General features: G+C 35.5%; 1 protein-coding gene across 7 annotated transcripts in view; it reads left to right on the top strand.

Moving 5' to 3' along the window:
* The window catches only part of ATF7IP (activating transcription factor 7 interacting protein), a 127,247-nt gene that overhangs the window by 55,129 nt on the left and 48,201 nt on the right, over positions 1 to 23,917 (top strand). For all 7 annotated transcript variants that reach the window (XM_003126462.5, XM_005664060.3, XM_021092312.1 and 4 more), the window contains 4 exons: positions 1,884 to 3,466; positions 11,545 to 11,628; positions 13,494 to 13,639; positions 15,574 to 15,711. In XM_003126462.5, the coding sequence (XP_003126510.2) occupies positions 1,891 to 3,466; positions 11,545 to 11,628; positions 13,494 to 13,639; positions 15,574 to 15,711 (1,944 nt within the window). In that variant the 5' untranslated portion in view covers positions 1,884 to 1,890. The remainder of the gene's footprint in view (positions 1 to 1,883; positions 3,467 to 11,544; positions 11,629 to 13,493; positions 13,640 to 15,573; positions 15,712 to 23,917) is intronic.

Here is a 23,917-nt window from a genome sequence, read left to right as displayed (position 1 = left end):
CTTTTATTTTCACCCTTTATTCTGTTTATGTGGTAAATCACATTGCTTGAAAAAAAAAATTTTTTTTTTTCTTAAAAAACAGAACTATGTTGTCTTACATTTCTGGAGGTTAGAAGTCTGAAATCAAGGTGTTGATAGGGCCATGCTCCCACTGAAGGAGCTAAGATCTATTCCACAGAGCTAAAGAAGGATCTCTCCTAGCTATGGCTGGGCTGACTAACCCCAGTTTTCACGAAGTCAGTGTTCTCCCATGTGTGCATGCGCACAAGTGCATGTGTGCGTCCGTCCCCAGATATCTGCCTTTTTATAAGGATACTAATTATACAGAATTAGGGCCCACCCTAATGACCCTATTTTAACTTGATTATCTTTGCAAAGACCATCCAAATAAAATAACAATTTGAGGAACTGGGGCTTAGGGCTCTACAATATTTTTACAAGCGGACGCCTTGGTTAGGCCTAAAATAAAGTATGTTTTAAAAATAAGTAAAAATGCTTCATGACTCACTGGTAACCTACATTGCTTGGGGTTTTTTTTTTAATATTAAATCAACCTTCTATTTTTTACATGTGCTTCATGAGGTACTAATGTATTACTTTTTTTTTAGAGAAACATACTTTTAAAGTAACAGATAAAAGAAGAAATCACAGTGGAAATTAGAAAATATTTTAATAGAACAACAATGAAAATATGACATAATAAAATGTGAGATGCAGCTAAAGCAGTGCTTAGAGGGAAATTTATAGCTTTACATGCATACATTACAAAAAAGGGGAAAAATTAAAAATTAATGATTAATTGTTCAGCATGTTTCCAAAGTAGTTGCCCCATTTTATAGCTCCACTGCCATTGTATGAGGCAGCACCCATTATTTTCTTTGATATAGCAATCGTGGTGTGTATTAGGTATTACCTCATTGTGGTTTTTCTCTGGTGACTCATGATATTGAGGATCTTTTCATGTTTATTGCTTATTGGCTATTGGCTATTTATCTTTTAGAGAAGTGCCTGTTCAAGTCCTTTGCCCATTTTAAAATTGTTTTTTGTTGTTACTTTTCAGTTGTAACAGTATTTTATATTTTCCAGATGCAAGTCTCTTATCAGATACATTATTTGCACATTTATGGTTTGCAAATACAGTTGACCCTTGAAAAATGTGGGTTTTAAGGATGCCGACCCTTTCTTCACAGTTGAAAATCCTTGTATAACTTTACAGTTGGCTCTCTGTATCTGCAGATTCAACCAACTGTGGATCATCTAGTATTTTAGTATGTTTTTATTGAAAAAAAAAATCCAAGTTTAAGTGAACCTATGAAATTCAAGCTCCTAATATTCAAGGGTCAACTGTATTTCCTTCTATTGTGAGTTGTCTTTTTACTTTCTTGATAGTAATCTCTTATTGATATGTTTACAATTGTTAATTTAGATATCCTTGGTTGCAGATGTACTCTTCTGTTTCTTAATTCTCCTGTGTTTTTTCCCCTTATCTCTATACCTCTCTTTGATTCTCCTACTGCTTTTATTCTCATACTTTTATTTTTCCTTACACAACTACTTTTTTACTTCATGTATATTTTTATGCTTATGTAGCTCTTCCAGACTCTGAATCTATTAGCTTACTGAGAGTGAAAACTAGGAATTAGTCACTTTTTCCCTAATACTGCCTAGTAATCTTTTATGAACTATATCTATTATCAATTTCATACTATGTAAAAGCAATAAATATGAAAATTAAAACATAGCAAGGATTATGCTTTTTTATATGTCACTATTTCAAAATTACATAAAGTGCTGCTTGCTTAGAAGATCAGTTTATAGTAAGTCTATAATTAGGTGACTTCTGTTTCAATTATTAAACTCTATCTCTCTCTTTCTTTTTAAAGATTCAAAATGGATGGTATAGAAGAACCACAGAAAAAAGTCTTTAAGGCTCGAAAAACAATGAGAGTGAGTGATCGTCAACAACTTGAAGCAGTGTACAAGGTCAAAGAAGAACTGTTGAAAACTGATGTCAAGCTGTTAAATGGCAACCATGAAAATGGTGATTTGGACCCAACCTCACCTTTGGAAAATATGGATTATATTAATGACAAGGAAGAGGTGAATGGCATTGAAGAAGAGCTTTGTTTTGACTCTGAAAAAAGTAAATCAGAGTGGAAAGAAACACCCTGTACCTTAAATGTTAATGTAAAAAACAAGCAGGATGATGATTTGAAATGTGAACCTTTGTTTCCTAATAATATAACTCCTGAACTAGTTTCTAAACTGACTGCTGAACCGTCTTCTGGTGATATAGCCTCCAGCGATCTGGCTGTTGGAGGTACAGGCTCTGGAGATTCTGCCTCTGGAGATCTGGCCTCTGAAGGGTTAACCTCTGGTGATCTCACTTCTGTGGATCCCACCTCTGTTGATCCCGCCTCTGTTGATCCTGCCTCTGGTGATGCTGTCTCTGGTAATCTTGCCTGTAGTGAACTGATCTCCGGTGAAATGGTCACCACTGAACTGGTCTCCAGTGAGACAGTCTCTGGTGAACTGGTCTCCAGTGACTCACTCCCTGGTGTACCAGTCCCTGGTGAATCAGTCTCCACTGAACGGGTCTCCATTGATTCAGCCTCTGATGAGCCAGCTTCTGGTGATCTGGCCTCTGGATCACTGGCCTCTGATGATCCAGCCTCTGGCGATCTGGCTTCTGGTGATCCAGCTCCTGGTGATTCAGATTCTGTTGACCCAGCCTCTGATGAACCAACTTCTGATGAACCATCTTCTGAATCAGGCATTGATCCCACCTTTGAACCAAGTTCTGTGCCAGTTTGTGAACCAGTTCCTGAAACTGACAGTGCAGAGTCCTGTAGCAATAAAAATGATGATTTTCTTGAGAAAAAGGGGGATGATGAAAAGTTAGATCAAATTTTCTCATTTGATGAGAAAAATAAAGCTGATAGTAATATTGATGCTGATGAAGAGGCTCTAGAAACAGATGATACAATTATTTCTTCAGATCTGTCTCCTGAAAAGAAGGTAGAAGAAGATGCCATTACAGAATCTGCTCTTGGAGAGGAGGCTATATCTAGCAGTATGGAAATTGACCAAAGTGAAAAGAATCAAGAAGAAAATTCTTCAGACCTTGCAGAAACGATTAGTGAAAATGTTATGAAAGATGACAAAAATGAGAATATCTTAGAAAATACAGATTCTATGGAGACAGATGAAATTATTCCTATTTTGGAAAAGCTTGCACCTGCTGAAGATGAACTTACTTGCTTTTCTAAAGCTTCTCTCCTTCCAATTGATGAGACAAATACAGATTTGGAAGAGAAGATGGAAGGTTCTTTTGGTTCACCATCTAAACAAGACAGTAGTGAGAGTTTACCAAAAGAAGCCTTTTTGGTCCTCTCTGATGAAGAGGATGTTTCGGGTGAAAAAGATGAGTCTGAAGTTATATCACAAAATGAGACATGCTCTCCAGGTTAGAATATTATTTAAATTTTGATTAGCTTTAATAAACTGCTCAGTAAAACATTCTCATGAAGTTTTAAATTTCTTCTAGTTGCAGAGAAAGTTGAGAATGGTGGTGACTAGTGTAATCTCTTAATTTCATGGATTCTTAACTTCACAGAATTCAGAATTTACAAAGAACCACTCTGAGAGCAGCATTGTGTGAAGTGCTGAGAAGTGAGATAAAATAAGTAAAATATGGCCCTTGCCCTTAAGGGGCCTATAGGCTGGGAACAGAGATAAGGTGAACCAATATAACACTATGACATAGCAATTTCCAGTACATAATTTATCAAAATCCTAGTAATTGTTCTTCTTACCACATAGCAACCAAATACTTTGACTCTAACAGCCTACTGGTTTATTTGCTTCAAATGTAACAAATCTCATTTTACGATTAATTTTCCTGTTGGCATATGATTCTTTTAATAATCTTTGCCAGGGAATGATACCACCATTGCTGGAAGCCAGAAATCTGGAGGCCTAATTATCTGTTTGATAAAGACTTTATCCATTTGCTTCTTCAGCCTTCTTGATTCTGCCCAACCTACTCCCCTCATTCTCTGTATGGTCTCTAATTCAAATCTTTTATTTGATTGTGTTCCTCTCTTTCATTAGATCCTTATTACTTTAGGGTAGTTTCAAACTTGTTATATAAAAAGTGTATAAACTTCGTGATTTGGTCAGTGTCTATCTTTCCCATCTCTCTAAGGAGAGAATGAGAAAAACTCCCAACATCATTCCTATGTGAAACTTTGCTCAGTTTCTTTCAGACTGGCATAGAATACCCTTATGTTCTCATTGTATCACATTTTCTTACCCTCAGAGCCCTGGGAGAAGAGTAACCTTGTAACAAGAGGCATAACATCTGGTTTTTAGTTTGTTCAAAGGGAGAAAAAAAAGGCAGGCCTAGAAGATACAGAGACCCCCCCCATGTCAATTTTTCTTACTAAAAGTTGACTTCATTTCTAAAGAGCATTCTCATTCACTCATTCAACCTATGTGTATAGAAAGGCCAGGATCTTCTTGGCTTGGGGATTTAAAGGTAAAACTTATTATTTGCCCTGAGAATTCTGACAAGAATTAAATCAAAAGCCATTAAATACAAGGTTGTGAATATAGTAATAATGTTAAATTAGTATTCTGGGAGTTTAGAGGAGAGTAACTTTTTGAGAATATACGGGTATTCAGGAAAGCACTTTCCTTTCATTGTTCATTATAGAGTTTTAATGAAGGTAGTCCTTCTGAATTGTGTCTCCATTCTACTTATACAGGCCAGAAATCTTGGAGCCATTCTTACTTTTTTTTCTTTTATATCCCACATCCAGTCTGTCAGGAAATCCTATTGTTTCTACCTCCAGAAAAGATCTAGAATAAAGCCTCTTAGCATCTTCATTGCTATCACCTCTGCTCTGAGCCATCATCATCAGGCCAAAAAAATGCTTATTTAGGTCACAATTAGTGCTCAGTACATATTTTTGGAATTAATTAAATTATTGGTAATGTAAGAAAAGACTGTCGTGGAGGACCTTGCTTACAATGTTTAACATGTTCTAGTACTGGGGAGCCATTGAATGATTTCAAGTAGAGGAGAATGACATGATGAAATTTACATTTTAGAGAATAGGTAACACCGTGTAGGGTGAATTTCACTCATTTTCCAATTAAGTATATAGATAGTAAGTGATATCAGGGCAAGTCCTTGAACAAAACCTCTGATAATCTTTATAAGGAAGTCACCACAGGAGTTCCCATCGTGGTGCAGTGGTTAACGAATCCGACTAGGAACCATGAGGTTGCGGGTTTGGTCCCTGCCCTTGCTCAGTGGGTTAACGATCCAGCATTGCCGTGAGCTGTGGTGTAGGTTGCAGACGTGGCTCGGATCCCACGTTGCTGTGGCTCTGGTGTAGGCCAGTGGCTACAGCTCTGATTAGACCCCTAGCCTGGGAACCTCCATATGCTGCGGTAGCAGCCCTAGAAATGGCAAAAGGACAAAAAGAAAAAAAAAAAAAAAAAAGTCATCACAAATTGAAGCTTGTTATTTAATGAGTTTATATATTTTATGTTTATGTTAGATTCTTGGATATTGGAGGCCATCCTTTCCACACAGTGCCATTAAATGCAAAAAGATGAATATTAAGCCATTCCTGTTCCATACTTTGAAAATTCAGGGTTGGGTTTATTTTTGGTCACTTACAGACTTTTATTTGATTGTATGCAATTAGCAGAAGTTTAGTGATAGATTTAATTTCTTAGCTGGTAACTGAACTTTTATTTTCTGTCCCCTGTCCTAAAAAAAGTTTTGTATATTGTAGGTTGAGGTATGGTTTCTTCACTGGTTCTTAAACTGATCTCTGTCCTCTTTATATGGTAAGAGAATGCGTTTCTACTGATTTGTTGCTGTTCATCTGTTGAGAAATTACTTTCTTTAGATTCTTCATTCTTGACTAATTTTTAATGTTTTCAGAACACAATTACAAATCAGAGTCTGGCTTTTCTAAGTGCTAACATTTATGTGCTGTACTATTTCAGGTGATTCTTTCGCAAATTTGTTCAAATACAGCAGTTTTGATGAGTGTGAACAGCAAACAAAATAATGAAAGATATTAGAAAACAAATAGAAAAACTATTTTAATTTTACAAAGATAGATGAATGATCTATAAAAGTGTCACAGGTATTCCTTAATAGGCCTGAAAGCACTGTAGTATTGTTACATAATACTATAATAATAACTGATAACAGTTACTTACACCCAAGTATAACTGTTTAAAATTATAGTCTGTTTAAGAAGGCTAGGAAAAATGTTTCTCTCTGAGAAAATTCAAACGCTAGAGGAGGTACACATGTTAGTTATACCTTCCATGTACTCTTGCTACCATACACTCACCTCAAGCTGTTGTTCCATCTTTCCTCTCTTTCAGAGCCATTCTTTGTGAACAAAGCTACCACCATTTCATTTACTTCTGTTTAATTTAATTGAACTGTGATTCCCATATTGCCAGTCTCCTTCCTAATTGTTCTCAGTGGAATGACATTGATGCACATATTGTTGAAATCAGGGCCATTCTTTTTTGTCTTCATTCTCACTTACTTAGAGGACCACTTAATGACAATTCCTTCCTCTTGAGCCATTCTCCTTGCTTTCAGCTTACTGCATTTTCCATTTCTCCCTCCTTTTTGGCCCCTCTCCTTTTATTTCTCTTGGAGAAGTGGGAGAACAAGCTTTCCTCTTCTTGCTCTTTTGTTTTTTAAACATTGTTATTTCTTTCTTTTTTTTTTTTTGGTCTTTTTGACTTTTTCTAGGGCAACTTCCTGCAGCATATGGAGGTTCCCAGGCTAGGGGTCTAATCGGAGCTGTAGCCACTGGCCTACACCACAGCCACAGCAACATGGGATCTGAGCCATGTCTTCGACCTACACCACAGCTCACGGCAACACCAGATCCTTAACCCCTGAGCAAGGCCATGGATCGAACCTGCAACCTCATGGTTTCTAGTCAGATTCATTAACCACTGAGCCATGACAGGAACTCCAAACCATTGTTATTTCTTAATACTTTTGAGGAGAAAAATCTGTTTTAGAATAAATAAGATATTACATTAAATTCTGATGTGATTTCTTCCCAAATATTTCAGATTTTTAAAAAAATCTGGTTGTTTTTCCCTTGGATTTTTAAAATAAATAAGATGAACATAAATGCTAATGAATATAGTTAATTGCAAATTGCATGTGAATAGAATCTAAGGTTTCTGTCTTATGTATTTAGATTTTCTTTGTGAAACCTTTTATTAGTGTAGAAGTTGCAGATTTTTCTTTTCAGAGTTGAGGAAGATTACAGATGAAGCAAGGTTTGGAAAGGGGAGTATGTAAGAAAGATTTCAAATGACTGTTGTTGCCCAAGTTAGATGTATGTCTGGATTTTAGGGCAAAGGCTTGGACAAGTCTAGAAAAAACTACGACTGGTTGCCATATAGACGTTAGTTGAAGTTGAGTGACAAATAAAATTACCTTGGAGTCCAAGAACTGAACTCTTAGCAGGCCAGTGTGTAGAGCTTGGGGAGATGAGGAAGAACCAAGCAAAGGAGACCAAGAAAATCTTAAGGTAAAAAGGAAAATAGATTTTGTCATCTTAGGACTCAAGTAAAGAATGTTCCAAGAGGTAATTAACTCAACTCTTATTTTTATATCAAATGCTACTGTTCAAATAAGATGGGAGAAAAATATTTAATGACCTGGATATCATTTGTGACCTTGACAAGGGGCAGTGGAGTTGAAAGCCTAATTGAGAGTTTCAAAGAAAATGGGAGAATTGGAGGCAATAAAATAACTCCTCCCTCCCCCAATTTTATTTTAAAAAGGAGCAGATATTACTTGGAAACTGCTATTAGTTAAATAAAGCTTTTAAAATTTTTCTGGTAAAGTCACATTACCAATAATGCCACATTTTTCTGATATGTCTTGTGAGGTTGAGAATTTTATATTTATATAGCCGTTTGTATTTCCTTATCCACAGATTGCTTTTTTGTCTTCTTTGCCATTTTCCTTTTTCTTTTTTTTTAGGGCTGCACCTGCAGCATATGGCAGTTCCCAGGCTAGAGGTCAAACAGAGCTGGCCTACACCACTGTCACAGCAACACCAGATCCAAGCCACATCTGCAACCTATGCTGCAGCTCATGGCGCTGCTGAATCCTTAACCCACTGAGTGGGGCCAGGGATCGAACCCACATCCTCACGGATACCAGTCGGGTTCTTAACCTGCTGAGCCATAACAGGAACTCATTTTTTTGATGGTATGTTTTCTTTAATTAGTCTGTAGGATTTTTTGGTTTTAAGTATTTTCATAGAACCATTAACTTAGGCAGGGGATTGGCACATCATGACCTATAGGTTTTTTCTGTTTTTGTCAATAAAGTTTTATTGAAACATAGCCACACTCATTTGTTTACATCCTGCGTGTTTTTTTTTTTTTATCATTAATTCCCACCATAAGGACAGAATTGAATAGTCAAGTTAGAGATTGTAGGGCCCACAAGCTCAAAAATACTTATGTTTTGGCCATTTACAGAAAATATTTGCCAACCCCTGATCCAGGGCAACAGTTTTATCCAAATTTCTTTGGAATAAATTTCTATTCAGTGTGATTCTGAAAATGGGAAACTAACTCCTAATGTAAATTCTGCCTTCTGATCCTCTACAATACTGTTTTCCCACCTTCATTTAATTGAATCTTATTAAAAGTACCAATCATCAGAAAGATACTAAACATATACTTTGTCTCAGCTCTTTCCCAAAATGTTTAGGGTTACCAAAATTACAAGATTTTGGTACCTCCTCTTAGGGAGCTTAATGTCCAGTCTGGTTGAGAGGAAAGAACTGTATGTGAAACATGCCAACTTATAATGAAGCTACACTAAGATGGGAGGAATTATAGCAGGAACTGTGAATGAAGACAAATTCTAAAAAAGGTAGTCTTAGTTACTTCTTTATTAGTCTACCACCCCAAGCACACCCCACCCTTTTTTTGGCTAAACCTTCACAAGTAGCTGTTTAATAATGATATATCAATAGTCTGCTTTGGGGACTTCCGTGTGTACCAATTAAATAGATTTTTTTTACCCAAAAAAAGGTAGTCTTAACCTAATTATTTGGATGAGTTTCAGGAGTACCAGAAACTACTTGAAAGTATATATAAATCTATTTATATATAAGGATCTTTGATTATTATTCTGAGTTGATGGAGGTCCACTTATATTCTTTGAGGCTTTGTGGATAAAAAATATTAAAGAACTATAGGGCCTTACTCCTTTCTATAGACCATTAATACCGTTTTTTAAATCTCAAGTTCTTTATCAGGTAAAACTTGAACATAAATTTTAAATCTGTTTGTCTATTTTAAGCGCCCAATGAGTGTTTTAAATACAGAGAATCCCGTTATATCTTCTAGACACATCAGGAAAATGGGAATTGGAAGATAAGAGGTTTTTTGAATAAAATGAATGAGTTGTAAATTAAGTTTGACATATCTGTCAAAGAAAGGGAGCTAATGTCTGAAGAAAAGAGCAAACCAAACCAGGCCAATTTGTTCTGCTGTGTTCTGAATGATCTGTCATGATGCTACCTTAATTGGAGCTAGGACAAATTTTAATTGTTTGAGTACTTGACGGTTTGCTAAATAAAGACTAGGTAAACCTTTATCTTAAGTAGCCCAATTACTCTGGGTTTCTGAACTCTGGGAACTAGGAAACTACAGGAGTCACTACTCTCAGTATTAAAGGCAAGAAAACTTGGGAAAATAGATATAGGAAAAAATGCTTTGTAATGAATGGATAGTGTACAAGGGAGAAAAATTTTCATTTCATTGAACTGGGGTTGAGGGATGAGATCTTAAAACGCTAATGAGCATAGGGTGGTAAATGGAAAGTTTTTTAATACTCATGGATTTTAAAGTTTAAAAATAATCTCAGTAATCTTTATATGTATCACCTTAACTTTCTTGTTTTGTCTTTTATTTTGCATTTTTATTGTTTTATTTTAGTGTGAAAAAATGTTGTAATAGGCTCATCAGTGTTCCCAGTCTCTATTTTCACCTAAAAACCCTGAAGTTTTTTTTGCTGGTTTTGTTTTTGGGCTATGTTCCCCAGCTTGTGGAAGTTCCCTGGCCAGGCAGGACCTTGAGCCTCAGCAGCCACACAAGCCACTGCAGTGACAATACCAGGTCCTTAACCAGCTGTGCCACCAGGGAACTCCCCTTTTAAGTTTTTAAAACCCATGATGGTTGTTGGAATTAAAACCCTGAGGTTTGAAGCAGATATTCCTACCAAAATATGTAATGCTGTGTACCTCATTGCTTATTTAATTTTGGTTGCAGAATATCATGAAGTATGGCAAGCCTTATTGAAGCTATTGGGGAGCCAGTTGCAGGGATGTAAGGGGGAAAATAGAAACCCAAACATGTTAGTGGTTTGTTCTTCCCCAAATGATTAAGTTAGTTGAGGAGCTATAGACTTATTCACTAAAGGTCATTTCTGGTACCACTAGAATTTTATTTGTAACAATGCAATTCTGTAGACATTTTTAGCAATATTTTTTTCTTTTCTTTCTTTTCTCTTTTTAGGGCCATACCCGCAGCATATGGAGGTTCCCAGGCTGGGGTCTAATTGGAGCTGTAGCCTCTGGCCTATGCCACAGCCACAACAACGCCATACCCAAGCTGCGACTGCGACCTACACCACAGCTCACGGCAATGCCAGATCCTTAATCCACTAAGCAAGGCCAGGGATTGAACCTGCAACCTTGTGGTTCCTAGTCGGATTCGTTTCCGCTGCACCATGATGGGAACTCCTTGATGGCACCTTACTTGTTAGATTTTATTTGCCTCTTGTGAAAATTACTTAACCTTTCTGAACATTATTTTCCTCATTTATATGATGATTGAAATACTGTTTATAGTATAGGATTATTTTGGGAATATTAAGTACTATATGTCAAGCACCTAACTCAGCCATTGGCAGTGGTATCAAAATAGCTATTATTTTTAAGTAAAATTTTTATTATCTTTAAGATAGATTTCCCCTTTTTTTAGTGGACTATTCCATAACCACTAAAATTATTCAGCTTGTCTTTTAAAAATATTGTTTTGAATTTGCCAGTAATTTTTAATTTTTTTTAATTGTCACAACCACTATTTAGTTTTAATAATTGAATATTAGGGAGTCTGAATGCTTTGTAGTAGTTTTCACATTTTATTAATTTATTGGTGATAGTAAATTACTCAGATTCTTTGTTTTAAAATCTATATCTTTATTTTTTTTCCACTTAAATTTTTCCCATTTTAAGAGTTTATTATGAATTTGCAGGAACATTTAAAAGTAGACTTGGTCATTTATTTCTATCAGTTCATGCTCTGTTTTTATTCCCAATAGTTTACATTTTGAAACTCTGATTTTATAAAAGATTATTAACTGAATAATTAAACCAAAAGTGTAAATTATAATGAGCTGTTACAAATTCTAGTGGAAAATAATTTTCTTTTCTATTTTTGTTACAGAGGAAGTAGAAAGTACTGAAAAGGACAGCAAAGCTGAGGAAGAAGAACGAGTAATACATGAGGATGAAAGACCTTCTGAGAAAAGTAAGCATGTACAATCAGACCTGAAATAGTTTTAAAAATTGTTTCTGCTTTTAAGGCTGTGGAAAATACTTTTCCATCCATGAATTGATTATAAAATTTTGCAATTTAAGTAAATCATTTTGTTGATGGCTAACCCAAGGATCCTTGAAAGTATTATTTATTACATATACTTGTTTATATTTTTCATTATTCCTTAAGAAATAAGCTTACTGTTTAGTAAGATTCTATCTGAATGTCTTGAGAAATTGGTTTAGATTTGCGTTTAGAGCATGGAACTATAGGAGTTTTGTCTGTGGTGATATAGGCAAGTGGAAGCATGTGTCTCAGTACTCAGGTTTTTTTTGTTTTTTGTTTTTGTTTTTTGTCTTTTTGCCATTTCTTGGGCCGCTCCTGCGGCATGAGGAGGTTCCCGGGCCAGGGGTCCAATCAGAGCTGTAGCCACCGGCCTACGCCAGAGCCATAGCAACATGGGATCCGAGCCGTGTCTGCAACCCACACCACAGCTCACGGCAACGCCAGATCGTTAACGCACTGAGCAAGGGCAGGGATTGAACCCGCAACCTCATGGTTCCTAGTTGGATTCATTAACCACTGCGCTATGATGAGAACTCCCAGTACTCACAGTTTTTAAGCTTTATGGGAAAGGGAAATGATGGGACTGTCTTTAGGCTTATAGGGAGATCACTGGACTAGAAGTCAGGAAACCTGAGTTCTCTAACTCTCTGTTTTGTGTAGTTTTCCATCTGTGCTTATGTAAATTAGGATATAAGAGAAATTGTAGAATAGAATTGGATTTTAAAAATAGGTACATAGATATGGATCTTGACTGAAGTGGAGAGGGAGAGGTATGGACACATGTGGTCATTTGCCTTTCATAAGTGTGGAAATTTACAATTTTTCCTTTTTATATATTGAAAAAGAAATCAGGAGTTCCCGTCGTGGCGCAGTGGTTAACGAATCCGACTAGGAACCATGAGGTTGTGGGTTCGGTCCCTGTCCTTGCTCAGTGGGTTAATGATCCGCGTTGCCATGAGCTGTGGTGTAGACACGGCTCGGATCCCACGTTGCTGTGGCCCTCTGGCGTAGGCTGGCGGCTACAGCTCCGATTAGACCCCTATCCTGGGAACCTCCATATGCCGCGGGAGCGGCCCAAGAAATAGCAAAAAAAGACAAAAATAAATAAATAAATAAAAGAAAAATCAGATAAAATTTGCTTATCATCTCATGAGTGTTACCAGTATTTGAAACAGAAATTTCTAAGGTCTTTGTCTTTTCTTTACCAAATTTACTTTTATAATGACACTGATTTTATTATTTGTATATATTTGAAATGTTTTTAAGATGCATTAAGAATAACTATTATTTTATTTTTTTAAGGCTGATGATTAAGGAAGAATTTTTCCTAGCTTTACTGAGGGAAAAAATTTATTGCGGAGGAAGAATTAAATAATTAAAGCTAGCACAGTTAGAAGTATGTAATGTGAGAATGAAGGCTGAGATATCTGTGACTTGTGAAGGCACTGTAGAATTTAGGAAAGGGAATGAATTTTAGATGATTTCATCTCATATTGTTAGTTGATCTTCCATCTTAATACAAAGATTTCAAGGGAAAAAATGTACTATGTTTATATTGTTTGTACATTGCTTATTCAGCCACTAGGAAGTTCTCATTTAGAATATTGAAAATCATTTCAAGTTTAAAGCTAAAAGCTATCCACTTACTTTTCTGGTCCCAAAAACAATTCATACAGTGATTGAGAGTGCTGTTTTGATGGCTAGAAATAATATTTTGCTGAGGATGGAAAATAAGCATTAAGGTCTAGCTGTAATAAAAATACCTGACTGATTACACTTTTTCTTTTCAGGTGAATTTTTTAGAAGAAAACGTTCTAAATCAGAGGACATGGACAATGTCCAGTCCAAACGCCGTCGATACATGGAAGAAGAATATGAGGCAGAATTTCAAGTAAAGATTACAGCCAAAGGAGATATAAACCAGAAGCTACAAAAGGTGTTAGAGATTATAAGTTAAAACCATATTAAATAAAAAGCACCACTATCTTTATTCTTCTAGGTTTTTGACATTATTCTATATTTTCCTGATGTATTCAGGTTTTTCACAGAGAAAAGTTGAAGTAGTTGAGCTTATTACTCTTAATGATTTAATTTCAGAATTCCTTCTGACTCTTTCAAAGCTATATATTCTTTTTTCTTTTTCTTTTCTTTTCTTTTAATTTTAATTTTTTGTGTCTTGCCTTTTGTCTTTTTAGGGCTGCACTGTTGGCATATGGAGGTTCCCAGGCTAGGGATCCAATCGGAGCCACAGCAATGCCAGATCTGAGCCACGTCTGTGGCAACGCTGAATCCTTAACCTACTGAGTGAGGCCAGGGATTGAATCTGCAACCTCATGGTTCCTACTCGGATTCATTCCCACTGCGCTGCCACGGCAAGAACGCCTTTTTTTCTTTTTAGATATGGTAGTAATTATCAATGTGGAAGAGAAGTTATTACTTCTTTTTTAATTAGCTTTAGTAACAAAACTGAATATCAGCTTTCACCTTTTAATTCTTCTATATTGAACTTTATTCTAGTGGAAACATTAGAGTTTTATATGTTAACTTTGTTTTTTTTTGCTCTTTAGGGCTGCACCCACAGCATATGCAAGTTCCCAGGCTAGGGGTTGAATCGGAGCTGCAGCTGCCGGGCTACACCGTAACTACAGCAGTGTAGTATCTGATCCACATGTGCAGTCTACACCACAGCTCACGGCAATGCTGGATGCTTAACCCACTGACTGTGGTCAGAGATTATTATCCTGCATCCTCATGGACACTCTTCTGTTCGCTACTGTTGAGCCACAACAGGAACTCCTATATGTTAACATTTTAGTTTTTCTAATTTTTATCATAAGCTGGTTTTATGACTGTAAATGCTTATGTTCTAAAATCTTTGTTATGTGCTTTAGGTTTAGTATTAAAAATGGTGCAGACCAGGATTTAGAAAGACTAGAGAAAGGTAATATTTAAAGTGCGGACTTCAGAAACTTCCCCCTGTATGTGTTAGACTAGAGGCAGAAAAAATGAAATGAATATATAGTATTTAATATATTTTTCAAAATGTGTTCACAAATGTTGATGACAAATGCCTTTGTAAGAGAAATTTCACTCAAGTGAAATTTATTTTTTCAAGGTGTTGGAGATTAAATGGTGAAATTTTACATAATCTAGGCCAGTGTTTTTCTACTCGGGTAAATTATTAATATCCCCATTAGAGAAAGGAATAGTGAGGCAGTAAAAAAAAGTGGCTTTTTATTTCTCCCAGTGTCTTTTTGTTTATCATATGGTGATAATAATGCTTATTTAGTCTTTCTTATAGAGCTATTAGAAATCTGAGCATGGCTGTGTGAAAAAGTTTTGCAAACTTTTATGTATACTGAGGGTTGAGTATGGTCCATGAGTGACCATAGAAGAGTGTTATTTGAGTATGGTCCATGAACATGCACTGTGAGTCCTGTTTGTTGTGGGTCCATAATGAGATAAATATGGAAATTGTGAGTAGGCATTTAGAAATGTTTTATATAAATTTCAGTAATGCAGTAACATTTAGTGTGTCATAAAAATGTCATCTGTAACAGATTAGAAAATTTAAAAACTAGTTTTTTCCTTTAGTTTTGTTTTAATCACAATAGAGGGGAGTGGGAGAAAATATTAAAACTTGAATTTCAAATTGTTTTGAAAATCTCCCCCTCTGGAAATTTTCTGTTTATAGTATATATCATTCTATTAATAGAAGTGGAGGATTTCAGCAGATAGCATTGCCAGTATGGTTTTTTTAAATTAAACTAGCTAATATATTACTATCTTATTAGTACTTAAGAATCTTTACTGTTTTCTGCTTGCTAAAATTGCTTCTTTGCTATAACAAAGGTATATGTATTTCTTTAGGTTGTACAGTGGTTACTGGAAGAAAAATTGTGTGCGCTGCAGTGTGCCGTGTTTGATAAGACATTGGCAGAATTGAAAACACGAGTGGAAAAGATTGAGTGCAACAAGAGGCATAAAACAGTTCTTACTGAACTACAGGTTTGTACACGGACTTGAATTGTATACCCATGTGCCATCATTTTTATAACTTATTTTCTGGGATATATTTTCAAGGTTGACAATGAAGTACATTTAACTTCTAAGTATTAGAAAAAAAAGGAGCTACTAGTTTGCTAGGGCTCCCATTAAAATAGTACCATAAACTGGATGGCTTAATCAACAGAAACAATAATATTGTCTTATAGTTCTGGAGGCTAAAATTGCAAGATCAGGCTGTCATCTGGATTGGTAGTTTCTGAGGAATGTGAGAAAGAATCTGTTTCTCCATCCTTGCTGCGGGTGTGGCCAAAAAAAAAAAAGAATCTGTTTTATATGTCTCCTCTAGCTTCAGATGGTTTACTCACCTTGGCATTCCTTGTCTTATAGACGTATCACCCTGTGGTGTGGGTTGCAGTTGTGGCTCAGATTCAGTCTTTGGCCCAAGAACTTCCATATGTCATGGTTGTGGCCATTTAAAAAAAAAAAAAAAAAAAAAGTGCTGCTTGTTAATTCTTTTCTGTATAGTCCAGTTTCCTTAATTATTTAGATGTGTATTAATTTTTTGATTTTTGTTTGAATCTCCTAGTTTTTGATCCATTTTTCCTGTTACCTACCAGTTATTTCACTGTCCTGCAGGGTATTAATGTTCATTTTTTATTTTAGGCTTTTGCTTCATATTCTCTCAGTCATTTATGATCTACCCTTAACCATGCCATTTATTTAAATTTTACTAAGCCCAATTTAGTTTCCATCTCTTTCTGTATTCTGATATTTAGAATTTTTTTGGAAGTAAAATTCAGATAGCAAAATAATCACTTTAAAGTTTATAATTCAGTGATATTTAGTACATTTACTTTGCTATGTGACCATCATCTCTATGTAGTTCCAAGTCATGTTCATCAATCTCAAAGAAAATCTTGCACCCATTAAATAGTCGTTTCTAATTTTCTCTTCCCCCTAGCCTTTGGGAACCACTAATTTGCTTTCTGTCTCTACTGAGTTACCTGTTCTGCATATTTCATATGAACAGAATTACACAAATGTGAACTTTTCGTGTTGAGCCTATTTTCCTTAGTATAATGTTTTTAAGGTTCATATATATCATAGCATGTATTTGTAGTGCTACATTCCTTTTCATGGATAAGTAATATTTGTATACTATTGAAAATAAATAGGAGTTAATTCAAGGTATTAATGTGTGTGTGTACACACCCAAACAGTTTATATATTCTTCTGTTAGTGGACATTTGAGTTGTTTCTATGTTTGGATAGGGTAAATAATGCTGCTTTGAACAGTCATACACAAGTTATTTGTTTGAATACCTGGTTTTGAATCTTTTGGCCATATACCTAGGCATGGAATTGTGAGTAATACTGTAATTCTTTGTTTAATTTGTTGAAGAACGTTCAGGTATTTTCCATAGCAACTACTCCATTTTACATTCCCACCAGCAGTGTATGAGGGTTCATTTCTCCACATCCTTGTCAACACTTGTTATTGTCTGTGTTTTTTAAATTATTATAACATCCTAATGGGTATGAGGTGATATTGTGGTTTTGGTTTGCGTTTTCCTAATGGCTAATAATGTTGAGCATCTTTTCATGTATTTGTTGAACATCTGTGTATATCCTCTTTAGAGAAATATTTATTCATGTTCTTTGCCCATTTTTAGTTTTTTTTTGCCTTTTTATTGTTGAGCTGTAAGAGTTTATATATTTTGGATTTTGAATACTTGAAAATATATAACTTTTTATGAATTTTTTTATTAAAGTATAGTTGATATACAATGTTGTGCTAACTTCAACTGCACAGCAGAGTGACCCAGTCATACATATATGCACATTTTTTTTCCCTCATATTATCTTCCATCATGTTCTACCCCAAGAGACTGGATATAGTTCCCTGTGGTATACAGCAGGTCCTCATTGCTTATCCATTTTAAATGTAATACTTTGCAGCTACTAACCTCAAACTCCCAGTCCACCCCACTCCCTCAGCAACCATAAGTCTGTTCTCTGTGTGTGTGAGTCTATTTCTGTTTCATAGATAGGTTAATTTTTGCCATATTTTATATTCCACATATAAGTGATGTCATATGGTATTTGTCTTTCTCTTTGGGATTTACTTCACTTAATATGAGGATCTCTGGTTGCATCCATTTGCTGCAAATGGCATTATTTTGTCCTTTTTTAGGGCTGAATAGTATATTATACACACACACACACACACACGTATATGTACCACATCTTCACATCTTCTTAATCTCTTCATCTGTCAGTGGATATTGAGGTTTTTTGTTTTTTGTTTTTTTTTTTTTGGAGGTTGTTTTTACGTCTTAGCTATTGTGAATAGTGCTGCTATGAACATGCATGTATATTTATGCATTGTAGATTGTAGTTTTGTCCAGATATATGCCCAGGAGTGGAATTGCTAGATCATATGGTAGTTCTTTTTTTTTTTTTTTTTGCTTCTTAGGGCCGCAGGTGTGGCATATGGAAGTTCCCAGGCTAGGGGTCAAATCAGAGTTGCAGCTGCCAGCCTTCACCAGAGATTGAACCCACGTCCTCATGGGCACTAGTTGGGGTTGTTACTGCTGAGCCACAACAGGAACTCCCTAGTAGTTCTATATTTAGGTTTCTGAGGCACTTCCATACTGTTTTCCATAGTAGTTGTACAAATTTACATTCCTACCAATAGTGTAGGAGGTTCTGTTTCTCCACACCCTCTCCAGGATTTGTTATTTGTAGACCTAGTAATAGCGGACATTCTGATCAGTGTGAGGGTTAGGGTTAGTTTTGTAGTTTTGATTTGTATCTCCCTAATAATTGGTGATGTTGAGCATTTTTTCATGTGCCTATTGGCCATCTGTATGTCTTCTGTTTAGGTCTCCTGCCCCCACTTTTTTTTCCCTGCCCATTTTTTGATTGGATTGTTTGTTTTTTGTTGTTGTGTTGTATGAATTGCTTGTATATTTTGGAGATTAAGCCCTTGTCCATTGCCTCATTTGAAACTTTTCTCCCATTACATAGGTTGTCTTCTTTTTTTTTTTTTTTTTTTTTTATGGTGTCCTTTGCTCTGCAAAAGCTTTTAAGTTTGATTAGGTCCCATTGGTTTGTTTTTGTTTTTATTACTGTTGCCTCAGGAGACCTAAGAAACATTTGTACAGTTGATGTCAGGAATGTTTTGCCTGTGTTCTCTTCTAGGAGTTTGATGGTATCTTGTCTTATGTATTAGTCTTTAAACCATTTTGAGTTTATTTTTGTGCATGGTGTGAGGGTGTGTTCTAGTTTCATTGATTTACATGGAGCTGTCCAGTACTTGCTGAAGAAACTGTCTTTTTCCCATTTTATGTTCTTGATTCCTTTGTTGAAGATTAATTGACCATAGGTATCCAAGTTTATTTCTGGCTATCTATTCTGTTCCATTGATCTGTATGTCTGTTTTTGTACTAGTACCACTCTGTCTTGCTTACTATAGTTTTGTAATATTGTCTGAAGTCTGGGAAGTTATGCCTCTTGCCTGGTTTTTTTCCCATGAGGATTGCTTTGGCAATTCTGGACCTTTTATGGTTCCATATATATTTTTGGATTATTTGTTCTAGTTCTGTAAAAAATGTCATAGGTAATTTGGTAGGGATCACACTAAATCTATAGATTGCTTTGGTTAGTATGGTCATTTTAACAATATTAATTTTTCCAATCCAGGAGCATGGGATATCTTTCTATTTCTTTTAATACCCTAATTTCCTTGGTCAGTATTTTATAGTTCTCAGCATACAAGTCTTTCACCTCCTTGGTCAGGTTTATTCCTAGGTATTTAATTTTGGGGGCCGTGATTTTAAAAGGTATTTTTTTATGTTCCTTTTCTAATATTTCATTGTTAGTATACAGAAATACAACCTATTTCTGAATGTTAATCTTGTATCCTGCTACTTTGCTGAATTCATTGATCGGTTTGAGTAGTTTTTGTGTGGAGTCCTTAGGTTTTTCTGCATATGTCGTCTGCATAGAGTGACGATTTTACCTCTTCTCTTCCAGTTTGGATACTTTTATTTCTTTTGTTTGTCTGATTGCCATGGCTAGGACTTCCAATACTATGTTGAATAAAAGTGCTGATAGTGAGCAAAAACTGTGTAATTTAAAACTATTTTCACCCACTCTGTAAATTTTCTTTTTACTTTCTTCATGATATTCTTTAATGCACAAAAGTTTTAAATTTTGATGACCTCTTGTAGCATATAGTTGAGTCACTTTGCCAATCTCTGCCTTTTAATTGGAGAGATTTCATCTATTTACATTTAAATTAGTTGCTGATAAGGAAAGATTTATCCCTTATTTGTCTTTCACCCTTTTTGATCCTTAATTCATTCATTACTTACTTCCTTTGTGATTGATCTTTTTTTTCTAGTGAACCATTTTGATTCCCTTCTTCGTTCTCTTTTTGTAGCTTTTTCCTTAAGGAAAAAGTGCATTGCACTTAACATCTTGAGTTAATACCCACTTATTTTTAGTAGTATATAAAACTCTATTCCTTTACAGCCCTATCCTGCTCAGTTTCTTAATTTCAGTTATTGTACTTTCACCTCCAGAATTTATACTTATTTCTTTATATAATTTCTGTCTTTTTATTTATATTCTCTATTTGGTGAGACACTATTTTCCTGTTTTCTTTTTTTAAGTCTTTGTCTAGTAAGTCCTATACCTGAGCTGCTCTTCTGTTAATTCTTTTTTTCCTTTGAGTGGATCATGCTTTCATATTTCTTTGTATACCTCCTAATTTTTTTGTTGTTGTTAAAAACTGGAGATTTTGAATATTGTATTGTGGCAGTTCAGGAAATCAGATTTTCCCCTCCTTTCCAGGGTTTGTTGTAGCTGCTTGTACTTTGTTTGCTTAGTGACTTTTCTAAATTATCTTTGGAAAGCATACGTATTCATTATAGTGTATGGCCATTATTGTGTATGTTTTATTAGTTTAGTGGTCATCTGGTGTTTTGACAGTTACACGTAAGAGAGGAAAGGTGTAAATTTTGTGTTCATCTCAGTAGATATAAAGTAAGGAGAATATGCTAAAATTGACCAGATATTCTTGGAAAAAAAATAGGAGGGAAGTACATTAATCTCATAAAGATTATCACAAACCTGTTATAAATACCATATTTAATAATGTGTCTTTGGAAATATTTCATGAGAATTGAGAATAGGACAGTGATGCCTTATCTGTGCTGCCATTTAAAGCTTTGGTGACAGGGCAATAAAAACAGGAAAAAGGAATGAGGTATAATGATAAGTACATGATAAATGAATAGCTGCTAACTAATAAAAGGAAAACATTCTAGTAGATTTCCTATACATCAAAAACCATGAGAAACTGTAAAAAAGATTTCACATATGGTAGATATTTGAAAATAAATAAGTACTTAAGAGTATACCTAAAAGGGAAATTTCAAGACCGTTATGAAGAAAAAGGACAGAAAACATAGCATGAGTCAACAGGGATATATGTCTGGATAGAGGAAGAATTGATTTCTTTCAAATCATTATGCAAATTCAGAATACTCAAAATTTCAACTGGATTTTTTTATGAAAAAGCTGTTAGCACACTCTTGAATATAGTGTTTCAGTGGTTATGATTTATAAAATGCCATTTCAAGTAGTTTTTTTTTTTTTTTTTTGGCTGCACCTGCAGCATTCAGAACTTGGAGAGCCAGGGATTGAACGTGTGCCACAGCAGTGATAACACCAGATCCTTAACCCACTGAGCCTCCAGGGAACTCTCCATTTTAAGTATTTTAACTTCAAATAGCTGTTTCAGTTTTTTGTTTTAGTCTATCCTCCCATTCTCTTCCCTCAACAGTTAAATGTGTGGCAGCCTAATCCAAGAGACTGTTTTGAATAATGAATACCATGTGCCTATTTATTCTCCAGCTCTTTTGAGTACTTATATTCATTATTAGGCAAACTTAATTCATGGTTAATTCTCTTTTTTTTTTTTCCATACAGAATTTTTTCCTAAGAGATTCCTTGGTACATAAACAAAGAAATTCTCGGTCTGTATGCTTTGCTGAACAAGACCTAAATGTGTATGCATTCCAATAATTTAGGCAGATTTTATTTATTTATTTAGGTTGATAAACAAATTTTAAGTTTTTAAAAAATTTCATGTAAAAAAATTAAAATATTTAGTGAATTTTATTTATATTTTTACAACCATCATCACAATGTAATTTTACAATATTTCCATCCCAAATCCCCAGCCCGTCCTTCCCCCTCAACCTGTCTCCTTTGGTAACTGTAAATTTTGCAAAGTCTGTGAGTCAGTTTCTGTTCTGCAAAGAAGTTCATTGTATACTTTTTTTTAGATTCCATGTATAAGTGACAGCATATGATGCTTGTGTCTCATTGTTTGACTGATTACACTTAGCATGGTAATTTCTAGGGTCCATCCATGTTGCTGCAAATGCCATTATTTCATCCCTATTTATGGCATTGTGTGTATGTACCACATCTTCTTTATCCACACCTCTTTCAGTGAGCACATAATTAATATGTGTCTTGGGGTGTTCCTCTTTGGGTTTATTTTATATGGTACTCGTGCTTCCTGGATTTGAGTGAGTGATTCCTTCCCTGTGTTAGGGAAGTTTTCAGTTTTTATCTCTTCAGATATTTTCTCTGGCCCTTTCTCTTTTCTTCTTCTGGCACCCCTGTAACACAGATATTGGTGTGTTTAATGTTGTCACAGAGTTCTCTTAGACTGTTTTCATTTCTTTTCAGTCTTTTCCTCTTTTCTCTTCTGTGGCAGTGATTTCTACCAACCTGTCTTCCACCTCACTTGTTCGTTCTTCTATCTCCTGTATTCTGCTGTTGGTTCCTCCTGGTGAATTTTTTTTTTTTTAATTTTTTTATTTTCCCACTGTACAGCAAGGGGGTCAGGGTATCCTTACATGTATACATTACAATTACATTTTTTCCCCCACCCTTTGTTCTGTTGCAACAGGAGTATCTAGACAAAGTTCTCAATGCTATTCAGCAGGATCTCCTTGTATATCTATTCTAAGTTGTGTCTGATAAGTCCAAGCTCCCGATCCCTCCCACTCCCTCCCTCTCCCATCAGGCAACCACAAGTCTTTTCTCCAAATCCATGATTTTCTTTTCTGAGGAGATGTTCATTTGTGCTGAATATTAGATTCCAGTTATAAGTGATATCATATGGTATTTGTCTTTGTCTTTCTGGCTCATTTCACTCAGTATGAGATTCTCTAGTTCCATCCATGTTGCTGCAAATGGCATTATGTCATTCTTTTTTATGGCTGAGTAGTATTCCATTGTGTATATATACCACATCTTCCAAATCCAATCATCTGTCGATGGACATTTGGGTTGTTTCCATGTCCTGGCTATTGTGAATAGTGCTGCAATGAACATGCGGGTGCACGTGTCTCTTTTAAGTAGAGTTTTGTCTGGATAGATGCCCAAGAGTGGGATTGCGGGGTCTGGTGAATTTTTTATTTCAGTTTATTGTATTTTGCATCTATGTGCTTAACATTTAATTATTTATTTTTTAAGTTTTTTTTATTATAGTTGATTTATAGTGTTCTTTCAATTTCTGCTGTACAGCAAAGTGACCCAGTCCTTACATCTGTATGCATTCTTTTTCTCACATTATCCTCCATCATGTTCCATCATAAGTGGCTAGATATAGTTCCTGGTGCTATACAGCAGGATCTCATAACCTTTAAATCTTCTATTTCTTCGTTCAGTGTTTCTTGTAATTTATCAGTCTTTGCCTCCAGTTTATTTCTAAGATCTTGAATCTTCTTTACTTATCTATCATTAGTCTAAAGTCTTTTTCATGCAGATAGGTAATCTAAAGATCACTTAGCTGTTTTTCTGGGGTTCCTTTATCTGAGTCATAATTCTCTCCCTTTTCATTTTGTATAGATTTTTTTGTGTGGTCTCCTTTTTTGCAGACAGTAGGGTTGTAGTTTCTCTTGCTTCTGATGTCTACCCCCCTTATGGCTGAAGTTGGTATAGGGGCTTACTGCAGACTTTCTGATGGGAGGGACTGGTGCCAGCTCACTGCTAGGTGGAGCTGACTCTTATCCCTCTGGTGGGTGGGGCTTTGTTTCTTGGTGTGATTAGTGGCAGCTGTGTGCCTGGGGGCTCTTTAGGTAGCCTGTTTGCTGATGGGTGGGGCTGTGCTCTCCCC

This window comes from Sus scrofa, chromosome 5 (genome assembly GCF_000003025.6).
Source record: "Sus scrofa isolate TJ Tabasco breed Duroc chromosome 5, Sscrofa11.1, whole genome shotgun sequence".
NCBI classification, from domain to species: domain Eukaryota; kingdom Metazoa; phylum Chordata; class Mammalia; order Artiodactyla; family Suidae; genus Sus; species Sus scrofa.
This window is presented reverse-complemented; position numbering and strand designations above follow the sequence as displayed.